At 41.8% G+C, this 17,752-nt stretch overlaps 1 protein-coding gene across 6 annotated transcripts in view; it reads left to right on the top strand.

The window, feature by feature from the left end:
• Positions 1–17,442, top strand: part of TSPAN9 (tetraspanin 9) — a 168,796-nt gene extending 151,354 nt beyond the window's left edge. For all 6 annotated transcript variants that reach the window (XM_018908290.3, XM_018908289.3, XM_018908287.3 and 3 more), the window contains 6 exons: positions 8,068–8,259; positions 9,837–9,911; positions 11,405–11,506; positions 12,100–12,231; positions 12,352–12,435; positions 13,385–17,442. In XM_018908290.3, coding sequence (XP_018763835.2) covers positions 8,197–8,259; positions 9,837–9,911; positions 11,405–11,506; positions 12,100–12,231; positions 12,352–12,435; positions 13,385–13,456 — 528 coding nt within the window. In that variant the 5' untranslated portion in view covers positions 8,068–8,196 and the 3' untranslated portion in view covers positions 13,457–17,442. The remainder of the gene's footprint in view (positions 1–8,067; positions 8,260–9,836; positions 9,912–11,404; positions 11,507–12,099; positions 12,232–12,351; positions 12,436–13,384) is intronic.
• Positions 17,443–17,752: the final 310 nt, after the last annotated feature.

Here is a 17,752-nt window from a genome sequence, read left to right as displayed (position 1 = left end):
AGAGAAAATTTGTTGTTTTTTGCTTTGTTGCCTTAGTGCATGCCGCTCAAAATAGCTGTGAAGTTCTGGGAGAAGAACTACTGTGGTCCAAAGTAATGCCTCGTTTCTTTTGACACTTTGCTTTTTTACATCAGTTTTTCCCAAATAATTTTGCAGGAAGTCTGTATTTGGGAATATCATTCTGCAGGTTATGTTCCTTAAAATTAATCCTTTATTTTCTTTCTACTGCTACATTTCTCTACACTTCGTTTAAAATACTGACAAACTAGAAATTTCATTAATGAAGTGCTTATCCCCAAATTATTAATGGCAATCATTAGAAAATCAGGGCTGTGCTTGTCTTGGACACAAGCTGTGAATAATTGAGTGGGTTTTTTCCTTACCTGTTCAGGTGGACACTGGGTACTGGGGGTGGAAAAAAAGGATGGGTATGTGTTCATAGTTGAGAATACCCCTGGAATCAAGCTATTAAATTGATATCTGAGAGCTTATCTCCTAACAGAATAATGGAAGAGGTGGGAAGGGACATGTTGAGGTCATATCATCTGCTGTCCATTGCTTTAGCAGAATCAGCTAGAACAGAGACTGTAGAGACTCTCTAGTCTACAGACAGACTGTGGAGTGTCTAGTCAGGTTTGGAATATCTCCACAGATGGAAGCTCCTCAGCCTCTCTGGAAACATTATTTCAGTGTTTGGTCCCTCTTGCAGGTCTTGCATAGAATTTTGTGCCTTAACTTGTGGTCATCTTGTCCTGCCACTGAGCACTCCTAAGCTCCCTGTTCTTCAGTGCCTTCTATCAGGTAATTATACAGATCAGTAAGAACCCCCTGAGCCTCCTCTTCTTGCGGACAAACAGTCCCAGCCCTCTCAGCCTCTTAAGAGGCTCCTTTCCCTTCCTGGTATTCACCAATGTCTGCCTTGTATTGGGGAGCCCAGAACTGGACACGGCATTCCAGTTGTGCTGGATTCACTGGTGTTGAGTTGGGAGAAAGGACAGCACCAAAACTGCCAGGCACATTCTTACTAGTGCAGCCCTGGGTGCTGTAGGCCTTCTTTACTTTGAGGTTACATTGCTGGCTTCTGATCAACTTCTTGTCCACCAGGACTCTAGGCTTTCCACTGGAGAGCTGCTTCCCAGCCTCTCAGCCCTTGCTGTGTCCTGGTGCACAAGGTCATTCCTCCCCAGGTGCAGGACTCTGCATGCCACCTTGTTGAACTTCCTCTCTGCCTGATTCTTCATCCAGTCCAGGTCTCTGTGAGGGGCAGCTCTGCCATCTGCTGTGTCAGCTACTCGAGTTTATCTACAAACTTGCTGAGGGAACACTCTTTCCCATCGTCCTTGTCATTAATGAGGAGGTTAAACAGTATTTGCCCCGTAGGTGGGGTCTGTAACACTTGGGCACATCTCAGCGTGTCTATGTCCATCACCCTTTGGTTTCCCTTCCACCTTCTTGAAGTCTTCCCCTGCTTCAGACATGTCAGGGCTTGTTCTGCAGTCTGACAAAGTGGGGGACAACAAAACAGCCTTTTACTGTTTATATTTACACTTTAATTATTTATTCCATTAGCTCTTAGTAAAGAATGTTCTGTCCATTTTACAACTGCGTTCAGCCAGTCACAGAGCAGTGACGCTCGTTAAATGTAATAAAATGGCAACTCCCTGCCATAAAATGTGCAGGCATTGGAGACACACACACACAAGTGTGCTGATTCCCCAGCACGGCAAGCTCTCCCCATAGGGTTTCCACAGGAAAGATGTTTCATGTGTTCATTAGAAATGACATGGTTTTGTATTTTTCACAAATTAGGAAGAACACGGTAGCTGATGAAATTATAAAATCATAGAAATGTTGCTTGACAGGAATCTCTTCAAGTCATACCAAGTGGTGCTGCTGCTAGTGCTAGCTCAGGTCAACCATGACAGCCTGTAGCAAAGCATTGAAGACCTCTGTGACTGGAGATTTTGACACCTTTTTGGTAACTTCTTCCAGTGCTGTACTAATTTCTCAGGGAAAGTTTCTCCTAAAGTGCAACCTGAGCTGCCCTTCAAAAGAATTAAGAGAAGTTTAAGCTGTCCTTGAAAAACCAAGCAAACCCAAGGTCTTGCAACTTCCTTTTCCAGAACACATCCTTTATTGAAGACTCCAGAGTGATCAGGGAACAGCGTCCATGTGGATGCCATGGGACAGGGAGAGAGAAACGGCAAGCGTTTCTCACAGCGTCTTGTGAGAAATTTTAGGGAAGCTGGAAAGATGTGATAACCTGTTGACTATAAACAATTTGCAGGTGCTGTTTTTCTACTTTGATTTTCTGTTCCTCTCAAGGACAGTGCATGAGGAAGATGCTTTAGTTAGTTAGCCAATAGAATAGAATCTATCGTGCCACTCTATAAAACCGTGCGGTTCTTTTGAATGAAGCTTTTCTTCGCCTTTGCTACGATCCTGCCTCTCGCCCGTTCCTGCCCCGACCCCGGTGCACGAGTGACACATCCAGGGCAAAGCTTAAGGCTTCTGGGACACATTTCAAAAACAAACTGATAAAAGTGTCAGAATTTAATGCTCCTCAGGATAGCTCTCCCTCTGCTTGCCCCACAGAAGATCACAGTCTCTGATGCCTCACTTGAGTTTGTCAGGACCATCCCAGGAGTACTGCTTGGGGGAGTGACTCTAGGAAGATAATAAATGCTTTCTCTGGCAGATGGATTAAGGAAACTCAGCATTTGCACAAATTCCAGCTCTGTACCTTCTGTGGCACACAGGCTGTCAGTGCAGCTGTTACAGAACTAGACTCAAAGACATCAAAATGATTCCCTTGTCTTCCATCAATGCTCAGTTCATGGGGATGTTGTAGAGGAGTTTAAATCTGCCACATTGCTCTGGCAGTAGCCCTAAGTAGGTTTTATTTGAGTATGTTCACCTACTTCCATACTCTAATTTTCTAGTATATGCCTGAAGAACTTCTCAGGTTTTGGTGTCCTTGCAGAACTGTAGATCGTATTTAGAAGATGATCTTGCTTTGCAAGAGACTTCTGAGATTGTCAGCTGTTAAGTCCCAGTTTTGATTAATCCTGTGGATTATCTAGACAGTGCAGGAAAATTTATCTAATCTTACCTGAAAATCTCCTTTAAGCACTGGCCCTTTCCAGAGGTGGTTTAACCACCCAAATCCAGAGTTGGCAATTGGCATTCAAAAACTTAATTTGCAGAAAGCCTATCTCTGTTCTGGAGTGTGTTTTGAAGTGGTGGAAACCATGTAGTTCTCATACCTGCCTCCTTCCAGAACTGTTATTTTGATCTGTAATACATTAAGTTACCATAAATGAAGGAGAGGGGAAAATACTGAAAAAAAACCCCCAAAATACACAAAAACCTCCAAAGCCCAGGATCAGAGTGAGAAGACTTGGCTGCTTTATAAGGGCCATTGTCTTCCTTGTCTCATCTGCACACTCCTTGGTCAGAGAGCCAGTTAAAGAAGTGGTGGAAAATCTCTGTCTTGAAGACCTGAGATAGGTCACCTTTATCTTGTGGAACTTACCAAACAGAAGGATAATGTAACTGACAGCTTTTCCAAAGTGTTGCAGACCCCAGCAAAGGGGAGGATTTTAAGAGCCACCTGGACACTGAAAAACCTTTCTTTGCTAGACTTTGGTGGTGCGTTCTGCTTGTCCTCATGGCTTCTTCATGTTTGTCCTTTTGTTGCAGGTCATCTTCCTGTTGACTTTCTGTTTCAACAGAAGTCTGTCAGAACCTAATTCAGAGTGTCTTTTTGTTACTGCAGCTGTCCTAAAATCAATTCCCAGCTCTGACACCTTTTTTTTTGCAGTCACGCTGTCAGTATTTCCTTGTAACAAACCTCCTGTGCTTTTTGCCATTTTATGGGGCCATATATAAGCTGTAGAGTGTATTTTTCATTGTATCATTTTTGCTTCAGGCAAGATCTCCTGCTCTAACACAGCACAGAGGAAAGTGGGGAGCTTTCTGCTCTCTGTAACTGGGTCACAGATGGCCATGGGCATGTTATTTGAGGTGGAGTACAAACTGAGACACTTACTTCTTTTTGTCCCTTGTGGTTGTCTCTCATTATTTAGTTTCTAAATGTCTCTGTTCTATTCCAAGTGTGTTAAGAGCTCTCCTGGTGTTTAAGCAGCACTAGAATGTCTGATGTCCAGAACAAACTCTTTCTCTCACACACACCTATTTATGCAGCTTTTCCATCAAGCATTCTTTGCATGGGATGGAATAACTGCAAAAGCCAACAAGAATATGGCCTCATCCCTTTTCCTTCTGGTAGTGCCTTCCTTATCAGTTTTCTTTTCTGATGCTGTTTAGTGACTTCAAGGGCAAGTCTATCAATATTATTCAATCAATAAACTTTACCAGAATGGCATTTCCTACCCCTTCCTTACCCCAGCTTGTTGCCACTTTGTAGTTTTGCTGGATTCTGCAGACATTATCTTACTCTGAGAAGCACGAAATGCCATTATTTGTGTACATGCTAAGAAACCACAAATGCCAATATCAAAAATTATCTAGCCCTTACTGACAGTTGTGGGCACAATGCTTGATTCTTGTGGCGTAATTAATGAATTTACTTCTCAGTTGTGTGAAGCAAAATGCTTGCTAATATTCCCCTTGTTCCTATTACTGGAAAGGACTGAGACACAGGCTTGTTGGGTTTTCTGACTGACCTCTAGAGTTGTGAACATTTCATTCACATCCTGTCTCATAATTCCTCCCAGGCTAGATAATCCTGTGCACAATCTCCTTCTGTACAATATGTGAGTCTTGGCATACATCTGACCATCTGTGTTGTCCTTTCCTGGGTCTTGTAAACTCTTCCTGTATCTTTTTTATGGTTAAGGCAGCTAAACCTGGGTATGGCGCTCTGTTGTGAAAGTTTGTATTGTTGTATTAGTTCACATAATGCTCAAAAATGAGGAATAAAATAAATGAGCTCCTTCCCTGTTCTGCTGATAGCACTTGTCAGGGAAAGGCTTGTTTTGGGGTTTCTTTCTCTCTAAGTTTATCTGGAGTTCTAATTTCCCTCAAAGTATTTGAGACTCTTAATGTTCCCTAGAAAGCTTTATGTTTTCTGGACACAGTGATGAGCACAGATAGACATTGAGGTAGTAAAGAGAATTCAATGTGTGGGAGACCTGTGAGGAGCATTGGTGTTCCTTTTGCTTTTAAGCTCAAAATATGTGTACCATAGCTTGGATGAATTGCCCTATAAGTAAAAGTGACTGACTTTATGATAGTGTTCTGCAGTGACATAAACAGCAGGGGAAGGAGAGATTTGATGGTTGCCTAGAGGATGATGATTTCTAATCATGAGAGGGAAACGAGCCAGCATTTTTTGAGAAGAAAAATCCAGTGAAATTTATTACTCTGTTGAACCGTTTATCTGGGGAAGGAATGTCAGTGCCATCACTCTCACCCAATTAAATACCAAGCAGCATATATTATTTAATTATATGGTGAAAAAGGAATTAATAAGATGACTTGATATATTCTTGCTGCTTTCACACTCCAGGATTCAGTTGTTCCTAACAGAAAGAGGTGGATCCTGTGAGAATAAATACTTGTCAGAGCATTTTGTAGTGTTCACATTGTATAAAAAATGAGACTGGTATAGAATAAAGTGTCAGTGAAAGGTATTTTATTGCTAGAATCCTAGCCAGCTTTGGTTGGTATGGTTGTATGCAATTAAGTCCCATGTCAGTGGAATTATTTGGGATTTTTTAAAGAAGCACGAGTGAAAAAAGCATTTGTCATGGGACCTGAAGTTTAAAGCATAAATTTTAGCTTCAGCAGTACTGCTATGCAGTAGAATTGCAGAGAGGAAAACAGAGAAGAAAGCACAAAAATCGAGGAACTGTGAAGAGACGAAATATGAAATTTGTCTTACACTTTTAGTGCTATTTGGTATGGGATGCCACCTTGTGGAGGTTTTTATGTTGTCGGGTCTTTTATCAAATCCCTGACTTTTTACTCTTCAGGCACTAGAGAATCCCAGTTGCATAGATCAGCCTTTAACAGCCCCTCCATCACCTGATGTTTTATGTAATCTGAACTTTCAGTGTTACTCTGTCTTCCCTCATTTAAGCAATTAGGTGCTTCTAAATTTTTGTAAGTAAACATAAACATGAACTTTCTGGAGTAATCTCCTAGCCACCTTGCTCTTCTAGACCAAATCTCTTTCAAGGATAGTGCTGCAGGATTTTTTCAGATGGTTAAGAGATGCTGTCTAGGGCTTCTTTCTTCTATTTCTTTTGCTACGATCTCATAATTGGTGTTGGATTCTGAGGTGTCATTCTTTATGGGGTGAGCTTTGTATTAATGCATTCCTTTTTGTCCTCTACTTGTCCTTCCTTGGTAAGCTTTTTTCCCTGAGCTTGCTCTTACCACCACCTTGTTTATCTGCAGTTATCTATTGCTTTTGGCCTAATGCTTCTAGAGTTGATTGCACTCTTTCAAAACACTTGAGCTAAGGTTGTGACTTCTGAACTTTATTAATAGAGTATGAAAGTCCAAGGAACGCATTTGTGAATGACCTTTTAAGTGTGAATTCAGGATCTGATGGAAAGTTACACTGAACAATTTTGGTTTTTGGTAGAAACTTCTTTGGAAACATTTACAGACTCATCCGTGGAGTGTCATAAAGTCATTGATTAAAGTGCCATCAGCTAATGGCAATGGCAGCCCTGGCAGCTTAGAAATGCCATTTAATACTTTAAATGAATGTTGTGTGGTGAGAGCTGTTCCTGACCTCCTGAACCATTAAGCTCTCGGCCCCTGCCTGCAGTTCTCATCTAACGGTGGAAACAGCTGAACCACAGAGTGGATTCCTGAGTGAGCTTGAGGCACCAAAACTGCAGCAATTCAAGAACAGAATAGATGAAATTTAAAGCAGGAGCAGTAGGGTGGCTGATTCCATGAGCTGCAGACAGTTTAAACCTGTGGCCATGTCCATGGGGTCCTGCAGCAGAATATGATCAGGAGGCTTCTGTTTTGCATCTCCCCACAGCTCTTTACTACTCCAAGTTCACACTGACCTTGCTAACATATCATGAAAGGCAATGAGAAATCAATGCAAGCTTATTAAGTGGAGAGGGTGAATTTGAGGGAACAGATGAAAGTCCTCCCCTGCCACATGCATGTATGTTTTGTACCAGTCTTCTCATAGGGGTAGCAGGTGTTTGACTTTCTCCCACTACATACACTCCTGTTGCAGCTGTATTCAGCTCTCTTATAGGACACAGATGTTGTGACATTTATCCATACCTGGTGATGCAAAGCTCCCCAGCCACTCTGTGGAGTTACTGTTTGTGTGTTGAGTTTTGGAAGAAGAGGTGCTTCCCAGTCTCCTTACAAGAATCCTGAATGTTTCCTCTGTGTTACCCAGTGCATTTGTTGCTTCCCTTGGGAATGCCTGTAAGCATCTTGCATAAGGCTTGAGCTTCCTGTAGATAATGTATCTAGACATCTGTTTTTGGTGACATTTTATGATCACTGGCTATCAACACTAAAGCTATGAGAAGTCATACTAAAACCCAGCCTGGGTATTGTGACTGGGCATTTTATGACAAATATTTACTGAAATTATGCTTTTGATTGTAAATGTCTTCAGGACTTCCTTGCCTCCCCTAGGATGAGGCAATACAGGGCTGAATACTCTGAGGCATTCATTGCAGATGACTGCACAAATAAGTGCAATGGAGCATTCGTTCAAATAATATTTTTTTATTTTCTTAGAGAAAAAAAATTGCATTGGGTTGCTGTTGGGACATCACTGGGTAGCCCTGGTTTCATATGCTAAGTCTCTTAGAAGAGAATTCTGCCATCCAGTGGCTTTTAAAGAGAATTATGAGTACAGGTGACATGACCAAGTCTAAGTACGAACATTTAATTTCACTTTGTTTCAACATCAAGCCACTGAGAGCATTTACTTCAGAACATTTACCTGAGAACTGTCTTGTTAAATTCTTTCTTTTCAGAGTTTCAGGGGAAGGAAACAATGACATTTCTGTTATTGGTGAAACCTTTCTTTTGTTTGTCTCTTTGCAGTTATGTGGCTGTGGTCTGCTGGGCGTGGGCATCTGGCTGTCAGTGTCTCAAGGGAACTTCGCCACATTTTCTCCCAGCTTCCCATCGCTTTCAGCTGCCAACCTAGTCATTGCCATTGGCACAGTGATCATGGTGACTGGCTTCCTGGGCTGCCTAGGTGCTATCAAGGAAAACAAGTGCCTGCTGTTGAGCGTAAGACATCAATACTCCTTTTCACTAAGAACAGTGGCTGTTGCCTTGTTATTATTTATTTGAATGACCCGTGCAAAATAGTCTTGTGGCTCACTGTGACATTGCCCTTGGCTTTCAATCTTCTGTAGGCTTGCAGTATGACATCCCACAGCTTTGGTCACAGTGATATCAATGGTCTATTTGCAAATGAGTCCATGTTCCTATGTGCTCTAATGTATTAGGTAGCAAAGCAAATTGCTATCAGTCACTTCTGAATGGTTAAGCATGAACTGTAGGATCAACCTGGATAGCTCTTCTGGAAATGTCTGTTGGAAAAACTGACTGAAAAATTTTTTTGTTCCAAGCCTCTCATGGCTATTTTCTACATTCCCCTTATCTAAGGCCTTTGTCAGAGGATGGTGGAAACCATCTAAGCCAAAGTTAAGAAGTCAAGGTCTCTGTCAGGCCTTATCAGTAAAAAATAAATAGTCTGACCCTTTAAATTCTCTGACCAGCACTGAAGCACAGAGGTGGGGAACCTGTCTCAGAAAACAGTGTGGATCCTCTCGCATAAACCCAGGAGGTTTCATTATTAGCTTCCCTTACTAATGATGGGAGGTTATATGGGGGAATATATAATACCCCCCTGCTCCCAATATAAATATCCCCCTCCAAAAAAAATGCTGGGGAGAGGAGAACCCCCCCCTACAAGGTATTGTGGCAGAAGGTGGGAGGAGGGCTTTCAAGCCAGATGGGTTCCAATTCAGTCACAGCTTACAAATCCAGATGTTGTGACATTAAGGAGCATATTTTCCTTGTGCAAAACTCTCTCTCTTATGATTCTGGGGATCAGCTGGGCAGAATTCCTTAAACCACCTCAGAGAATTAAATTGGAGGCAAAATGTGCACCTAGTTTTTTGCTATCTGATTGGTTGGTTTTAGCTAGGAAAGCAAACAGAGATTAGTATTGAAGTCCATGTGATTCATCCACACAAACTGCAACACCAGCTTAATTTTTAAAAAAAAGATTTTATGTCTTTAAAAGGTTCTGCAAAAGTCATTTTATACTACCATGACTGTCATGAGTTTCCAATTGAAGAGCTAGCTGTGCTCCATACTGCTTCTTCCCCAGTATTTGGGGTCAGGTGCCATGCCTGTCTGGAGTCCACTAGGGCATAAAAGGCCTGAAAATAAATGCCTACTGGGCCAGAAAAGTAGTGAGAAACAACTAGAATTCTCACCTGGGATGCCTCTGCAGAAAGAGAGATTTCAGATACAGAGCTGGGAACAGAAGTGCTGAGTAATATGACTATTCCACAGTCACATGTGGTTCAAGCCCATCTGCTAGGGAGTTATTTCTGAGGCACGTCACATTCATCTTTGCACTAAGGGATTTAGCATCTGTCCTGCAGTCTGTATGAAGGAAAGAGACTCCCAGGACTGTGTGCTGTCACAGCAGTCAAAAGGAGCAAGACAAAAGCATGGCTGAAACCTGCAAACTGGTAGTAAGCCTATCATCTTCATAGTTTCTAGCAGCTCCAGGTTTCCTCTCTACTTGGCAAATGTGTATACACTGTCTCTTTTTTTCTTTGTTCTAGTTTTTCATCGTTTTGCTGATAATGCTACTGGCAGAGCTGATATTAGTCATTTTATTCTTTGTTTATATGGACAAGGTAAGCAAATATGCCATATTGATTAAGTATCTTTACTAGCATGTAAACCAGGTTTAGTTTTTTGTTTGATGAAAGTATGTGAGTTCTCCTAGATCTTCACTTCGGTAAAGATTTAACCTTGAGATGTTGGCTGTGTGTTGTTAGCTGCTTTAGAAGGGGGAGGAGGAAGTGATGAGGAGAACAAGCAGGAGACATATCCTTGAAATAAAACCATGGTCCAGAGCCTCCCTTTTCATTTTGTCCTGAATAGCCTTCAACATGTTTGATGTCTGCAAGAAGCTGATCATCTTGTAGTCCTGGGTTGTGGAAGGTCTTCTTAAAACCTTATAGCTTCTTTGGGCCAGCCCTTGGAACAGGACTCGAGGAGAGAGGCATGAGATATTCACAGGTTATTCCAAATGCCACCAGTTGTCTCACTTGACGGGGCAGTCCCAGAGAGTTTGGGATGAGTGTAGAATGGATCAAGAGATAGTTTCTCATAAAGCCCATCAATAGGAATCTGCTGTCTTAGCGACTAAGTGAAGTAGGCACAGCTGGCTGGCCCATCAGATACACAACACTGCAAAAGTGACTGGGGAACTGGAGACCTCTGCTAAACACAGGGCACAACCTTACAGTATGAATATGTCCAGACTTATTCTAAAACAGCTCCTCCCAGACCTTTATCTCTTCTCAGGTTGTCATTGTGATGCCTGCTACTTTCAGGGAGCTGAGGTGAACTGCTGATTTTGACTGGGTTGTAAAAGAGGGATGAAACAGATCTTATAAAATCATTGACCTTTATGCCAGGACCATAATCCTTTCTCTTCTACCAGCTCACTACTTTCAGAGGCAAGGCACATTCTTACCTACATCCAGGACTCTGGGCTCACTGAAATTAATAAAAGAAATGGGACATCTCAGATATCCTGGTCAGCATTGCAATGTTGTCTTCTAAAGAAGGAAGAGCACATTTGAAAGTCATAAATCCTACAAGCTTGCTTCCACAAGGAGAAAAACAATAATGTCTTTTGTCTACTGATTTTGTACTGGCTATTGACTGTAGCCTGCCTGAACCCATGCAAGGATAACTCTACTAAGGGTGGAACTCTGGTTTTGGGATATTAGCAAATTAAAGCAGGCCACAGGTTAAGGCAGGAGAGGCTGCTGTGGGGTATTGCCAGCAGCTGCCTCTGGCAAGGTTACAGCAAGCTCAGCAGAGATGCTGTTCATGTTCAGTTATTTTGAATCAGATGATGACTGTATAATGGACTTTTAGCAGAGGTCTCCTATCTCAAGAGTATTAACCCACAGTTTTTCAGTCTGAGGGAGAGACTAGGCCTTGACAGCTGCTTAAAGGTCTCAATAATTTGTGAGAGTCCTGAAGCTTTTTATCCTTGTTAAGTTTGTGGTGAGAGAAGGTAAAAGATGGACATTCTGTATGTGTCTGTACCACTTGGGCCTTTCCTCTGAACAGCAGTGCATTGACTTCCTCTGTCTTCTACATGGTGCAGGTCAGTGAGAGTGCAAAGAAGGATTTGAAGGAAGGTATGAAGCTATACAATTCAGAAAATAATATTGGACTGAAAAATGCATGGAATATCATTCAAGCCGAGGTAACATATTTTCTCAATAGTAAAATAGTAATGATTTGGTCATCAAGACTGCTGCAATGGCATCCATGCCTAGTCTAAAAGATGGCTAATGCAGGTTTTGATTTCTGATTTTGCTCTCTTGAGCATCCAGGGACTACTGTGAAGCCCAGGAGTACTATGAAACCCAGGATCAAAGCGTACTCTGTAAGGTGAAAGATGCTCACCTCTCTGGGATTCTCTGTGGCTATTACAGGCATAGAGGTGATCTGTAAGAGCAAAGAGGTAGCAAAACCTGCATAGGTGGCACTGCAGCTTTGGCAGGATTTTGCTTTTAACGGTTGTGGGCTTATTACATTGTTTTGGTGTTTGGGCTCGTGTCTCTGTGACAAGAAGATTTGGGTCTGGAGCCATTTCTTTTCTTTGGTTTTGTTTTTTCTTTGTGTTTTTCAGTATTTGCTTTAGGTGATCAGCAACCACAGAATACCTTAAAACTACAAAAGTGTTGTGGTGGCCTTTTTGAAAATACAGAGTGCTTTGGTGGAAATAAAATTTTGTGGTTGTGCATGATTTACAAATTGTGCTAGTTAATTTATTAGTCCTTTACTTCTGCACAGATGAAATGCTGTGGTGTGAATGACTATACGGATTGGTACCCAGTGCTGGGAGAAAACATTGTTCCAGACCGATGCTGTATGGAAAACTCCCAGGACTGTGGACGGAACTCTACAGAAGCACTGTGGAAAACGGTAAGGCTCACTTTGCCCAGGTTGAGTCTTTGGTAGGGGTGGGAAGGAACAAAATAGAGGGAATGCACATGAAAGAAACTGTGACCTTGGGGTTTCAATTTTCATCTTTCATCATTTCAGGGATGTTATGAGAAAGTCATGAGCTGGTTTGATGACAATAAGCATGTCCTTGGCTCGATTGGGATGTGTGTCCTCATAATGCAGGTAATACTAGTCTGATGTTTTTCAACATAGCTTTGATTTGCTGTCAGCATTCTTGACTCTGCTGTGTGAAAAGTGATGCTCAACTGCTTTGAGTTAGAATATTATTTCAAGAATTTCAAAATTATTTCAAAGGAAGCAGATCAGTAATCTATCCTGCAAAGAAGACATGCTACACTGGGGTTTTGCTTGCCCGTGTTTTGACTTCAGGGTACCTCTTTGGAGTTCCTGTATTAAGCCATCTGTTACACTGTCCTTTCAGGAACTGGTTGATTTTTCATTTTGAAAGCAAGTTCTAGAAATTACCAAAATTATTCAAATCATGGCCAATGAACTAAGGAGGTTGATGTATTTAAAAAAAAAAACGAGTGCAGAAGTATCATAATAATCTGTTACGGTTTTGGGGTTCTTGCTCCGGGGAAGTGGTCACGGCACCAAGCTTGCCAGAGTTCAAGCATTTGAACAATGCTCTCAGGCACACGGTGTGATTTTTGTTATCCTGTGCAGGGCCAGGAGTTGGACTCAATGATCCTTGTGGGTCCTTTCAGGATATTCTATGATTCTATCACTGCTATACTTCTGGGGGAGAATATCTGAATCTGTGATTGTGAATTGTGATCTTTTCAGTCACAATTACCTGACTAAACAAGCACAAGTTGTTGGGTCAAAGGGAAGAATGACTTGTATGTACTGATTCAAAAAAATTGTTGCACGTCTAACAAAGAACCCTGAGAGCTTTTTTGCCTCCATCTGTGCTCTGACAAATACAACCATGGACATCACCATGTGCCTGAACAACATACAGTCAGATTTTCTGCTCAGTGTTGAAGCTTGAGACACATGGCTAGTGTAGAATGACTGTTCAAACTACAGCTGGGCCACGAAGACAGGTCAGCAGTGCAGTTTTGGCAACCTTCCTGTACTAAAGCCCTTATGGTTTGTTTTCCTTCAGATTCTTGGCATGGCCTTCTCCATGACACTATTCCAGCAGATTCACAGGACTGGCAAAAAATATGATGCCTAAAGCCTCGGAAACATTATCACATCAACCCTTCTGTCTCATCATAAAATGAACACAAAGAATGACTGCAAGGAGCATCACGCCTAGCCCTGCTGAGGAAATCCGTCCCATTGACAGATCCACTTTGTTGTTACTTGTCCAGTTATTATCACAACTTATTTGACTCTCTTTTTTTTCTTCTGTTTCACATTTGCCATTTATTTGCCAAAGAGGGGGGAAACTCCCCAAACAAATGGATTTTCTACACAAAATCATAGATCTGCTCTAAGAATGTTTCTTAACTTAAGAAAATGTTTTGCTCTACTAATCCATGCTATATGTGCAAAAATTATGTGTGTTTGACTTCAAGGGAGAATTCTTCAAAGTCTTCCATTAGGTTTTCAACCCTTACGTCTGATTTACTGGAAGACTCGGAAAAGCCACTCTGAGAGTCCTAGGAATTGGAGCTGCTTTGCTTTGCAGCTTCTTGTACCTTACGGTGTATACTTTTTTATTATGATAATGATGATGATTATTATTATGATGGATATAGCTTAGAATTTAGTTGCCTGACTTATAACTTCTTACTGTTTTTGGTTTTACACATCTATTGTACATTAATTTGGGAACCGCTGTGCGATCTCCAGAGGACCTGTTTTGCAAAGTTGATAGTAGGTGCAGGCAAAGACATAACTTTTCTCAAGTCCATGGAGAGGCAGCACCTACCTTTGTCAGGGCCCTGATGCCCTTACTGTAACAAAGGTATTTCCTTTAAAATCAGAGAGTCTTTCCTCAGATGGAATGCAAAGCTTTCCCATTGGACCAGATGATGAGCTTCCTACTTCTGCAAGGCAAAGTTCCAATGCCTTTACTCACCCAAAGCAGTGCCTGGCTGCTTTATGTCATGCTACTTGAAAGCTAAAAGCACTGACTAAGCAAGTTTTTGCCAGCAAAAAGGAGAGAGATTGCAGTCTGACCTACTGGCAGCAGACTTCACTGACTGTGTTGTCTGCTTCAGAAAGTTTGCCCAAGTCATGGCAAGCTGCTGGATGTGAAGGAAGGGGATGGCAATTTGATGGCACCATTATCATGCCATGGCCTTTGTTGTAGGGATTTCCTCAGGCTAAAGACAGCTACCTCCGTGAGCTAGAAAAGACAGTTTGATTATGAGTGACCAGATGATGCAGGAAAGGGGCAACTTCCAAAACAGCACTGGGAGATGGTCTGTATTGGCACATCTTCAGTAGAGAATTGTATTTTGCTGACAGATTGCCAAGTTCATCCACTGGGGTAGTTTAGTCAATGCATATTTTTACCAACATTCCTGTCAGAAAACTTGAACATTTATTTCTCCACGTTGAATGCTTCTTCATTGCAAGGGGCCCCCACTTACCCATTGTTACAGGTTTTCGCTGTTTTGTGAAGGAAGAAGGAAAGGCTCAGACAATGGAGGGTGCTGTGATTAAACTTCAGTCAGGGCTTGACTGGGCCCTGAAACACTGTTTTTGCATAGACAGCTGTTAGAAGCAACCTTCAAAGGTTTTCTCATCCAATGTCACGCCCAAAGAGGTGTTGACACATAGGTGAGATGGGGTTTAGTATGACATTATTGGGCTGAGTCTCAGAAACTGTTGAGGATGAAGATTTTGTGCCTTTCAGAGCCATCTCAAACTACTCCTCTGGTAAACAAGATTCTGTTAATATCCAGTCTGAATATTCATACTTAAAGCTCTATAAAGATGTAATTTTCATTGTATCATTCAGCCTGTCTTTTTCCTTGTGGGCTTAAATAGCTGTTGAGCCACTTTATATCTGGGAGGTTTTAGTCCCCTGTTTATCTCCCTAATAAGTCCTGCATGCATCTGTACATCTGGCAGCAGTAGTGTTTTGTGTGGCCTACGTGTCACTTTTTTGAGTTCCTATGAAATCAGTGACAGGAAAGAGTGTGAATGTGTGGGAGATAGAGATGAATTTGGGGGTTGCAGTGAAGAAGAAGGTTGCTATTCTTAGAGCACAGCCTTTGCCCATATGAGCACAATGCCCAGATTTCACACAGCTCTGGTTTCCCACTGAAGCAGACAAGGCCATATGGGTTCAGCTATTTCACTTGGATAGCCCTTGAAGGAGTCAGGGAAGAAGCAGAGGGAAAGCACAGAAACTGAATCCAGTTTTACTTCCATTTCTAACAAAAATTGGGACCAGGAGCATCTGAGCCTCGCTGGAGATGGCTGTTCCACATTGAAGAAGGGGCTCTGATGCCCAGTGTTTCTGCTGCTACATGTAAGACTGTATCCAAAGTTGCTAAGATGTGTTCCCATTTTTGCAAGAAAGACAGGATGGTTTTCGTCTCATGGCTCCACTGCATTCTCCCTTTGGTAAAAGGTGCTTAGCTTTCTCTAGATTTTTCTGGTGCTCAAAAAGAGCCAGGTGCAGGGCTGAGTAGGAGCATCATCTCTGTCCTTTTGGGTCGCACAGTGGTACCTGCCGCATCTTACATTTTAATCTGCAGTCAGTTTTTGTACAAAAATGGTAAAATATATTAGTGAAAGTAATAAGGAAATAAAAGATGTTTATGAGTAACTCAGAGACGAAATGTGTAGTTGCAAACTCAGCTACTTTGCCTTCCATACAAACTTATTTTTCTAGAATGCTTCATTCCATTTCATGATCTAGAAGCATAGATCCTGAAATCTTTTTTTAATGACTACTTTAGGCATTTTAAGCACAGTATTAAGGGAGATAGTTACATGAGCTTCATGTATTCATCTCTGTGAAGCCACCTACAGGAGAGGAGTCAAAAGCAGGACTGATTTGTGTTTCTAGCTGACTCTCTGATGTGGGAGGTGATGACAGACATCCTCAAAGAAGCAGAAAGGTAATACCACTTTCCAGGCAGCAAAAAACAGCTCTGGAAAGTGTGAGGTTGCAGCAGTCAGTTTGTCAGAGAAGGCACTAATTGTCCTGTGAACTGGTCAAAGGGAGCTTTGACTCATGTATGTATGCACTTTTTTTGCTTATGCTGGTGGGTGGCTGCCTGTGTGTTTTCTCCAAATGTCACTCTGATTATTTAACTATAAGTTTTTAGCATGTTTTTAAATAAAAACCGATACTGAGTAAAAGTATCTTTAATATACACAAATATGGATTTGTATAAATGCATACCTTCCTGTATCTCTTAATTCATGAAAGCACAGTTCAAGTCTGTGAAAGTGCTGTTTCTCTGAGTGTTCCTTCAGGCTGTAGCATACCTGCTGTCTTACTGTCCTTCATGATCCAGAGCTGCCATAGAACTGAAGCAGAGACAAAACAGAAGAACTGCCCGAAGAAGCTCTGTTTGAAAGCTGATGAAGTGTGAATTAGCAGTGAATTCTGCTCACTCCTGGTCATACCAAGGCTGTTAGTTACAGGAAACCCAGGTGGAAGGCACTAACTAAAAGTGCCTATAGCGAAGTAGCGTGTGAAATGCTAAAAGCCAATGACATAAATGTCTCCGAGATGACAGAAGATGCCTTGGATATGTCATGCTTTGTGTTCCTGGACTATGGCTATGTTAGGCCAACTCTCCTATCCTGTGTCCACCTGCTCCATTTCTATGCATGAAATACAACTCACACACAGGGAGGGTGCAAGCACAGAAGGCAGCCAGACTGATCCTCGTGGTCTTTCCTGGGTGACATATTGGTCAGGCATAGAAAAGGCAAGGAGGAAAAGGATGTTTTCCCAGGAGATGGTTCTTGGGAGCAGCATGGAATGGGCCACACATAATTCAGATGTAACTTCTTTCTATAAGTTGAGCAGCTTCATCCTGTAGCTGGCAAGAGGAAACCTGGAGCCGTTTGCCTCTGGGCTAGCCATCTGTTGTGCAGTAGAGAGTAGACACTAAGAAACAACATGCCATTCCCACCGGGTGATGTTTGCACCAGTGTTTCTTCTATGCAATACCTACTTTCGCCTTTATATAAAAGATTTTTACTAGGATGATATAAAAATAAAGGATTTTTTAAAAGGTGCTTCTTTCAGCTCATTTGTTTTCTAACTCCACCATCAAAACCGAAAAGGGACAAAAAAATTTAAATGAATAAATAAATTCCAAAATGTGACTCATGGAGATCTATTCCAGCTCCACTGCAGCTGAAATCCAGAGCTCTTGAAGCTGTTTCATTTGTGAAAAGATTCTTCTCCCCTGCCTCCACCCCAGCCTCCCCAGTCCTCTCTCATCCTTCAAAACAATATTAAAACAGAAAAAGGTGTGGAAAATCCCCAAATAATGTAAAAATGGTTTTGGGAGCCTGATAGAGGAAAGATTGCAAGGGTCACAGA

Source organism: Serinus canaria, chromosome 1 (assembly GCF_022539315.1).
Source record: "Serinus canaria isolate serCan28SL12 chromosome 1, serCan2020, whole genome shotgun sequence".
NCBI classification, from domain to species: domain Eukaryota; kingdom Metazoa; phylum Chordata; class Aves; order Passeriformes; family Fringillidae; genus Serinus; species Serinus canaria.
This window is presented reverse-complemented; position numbering and strand designations above follow the sequence as displayed.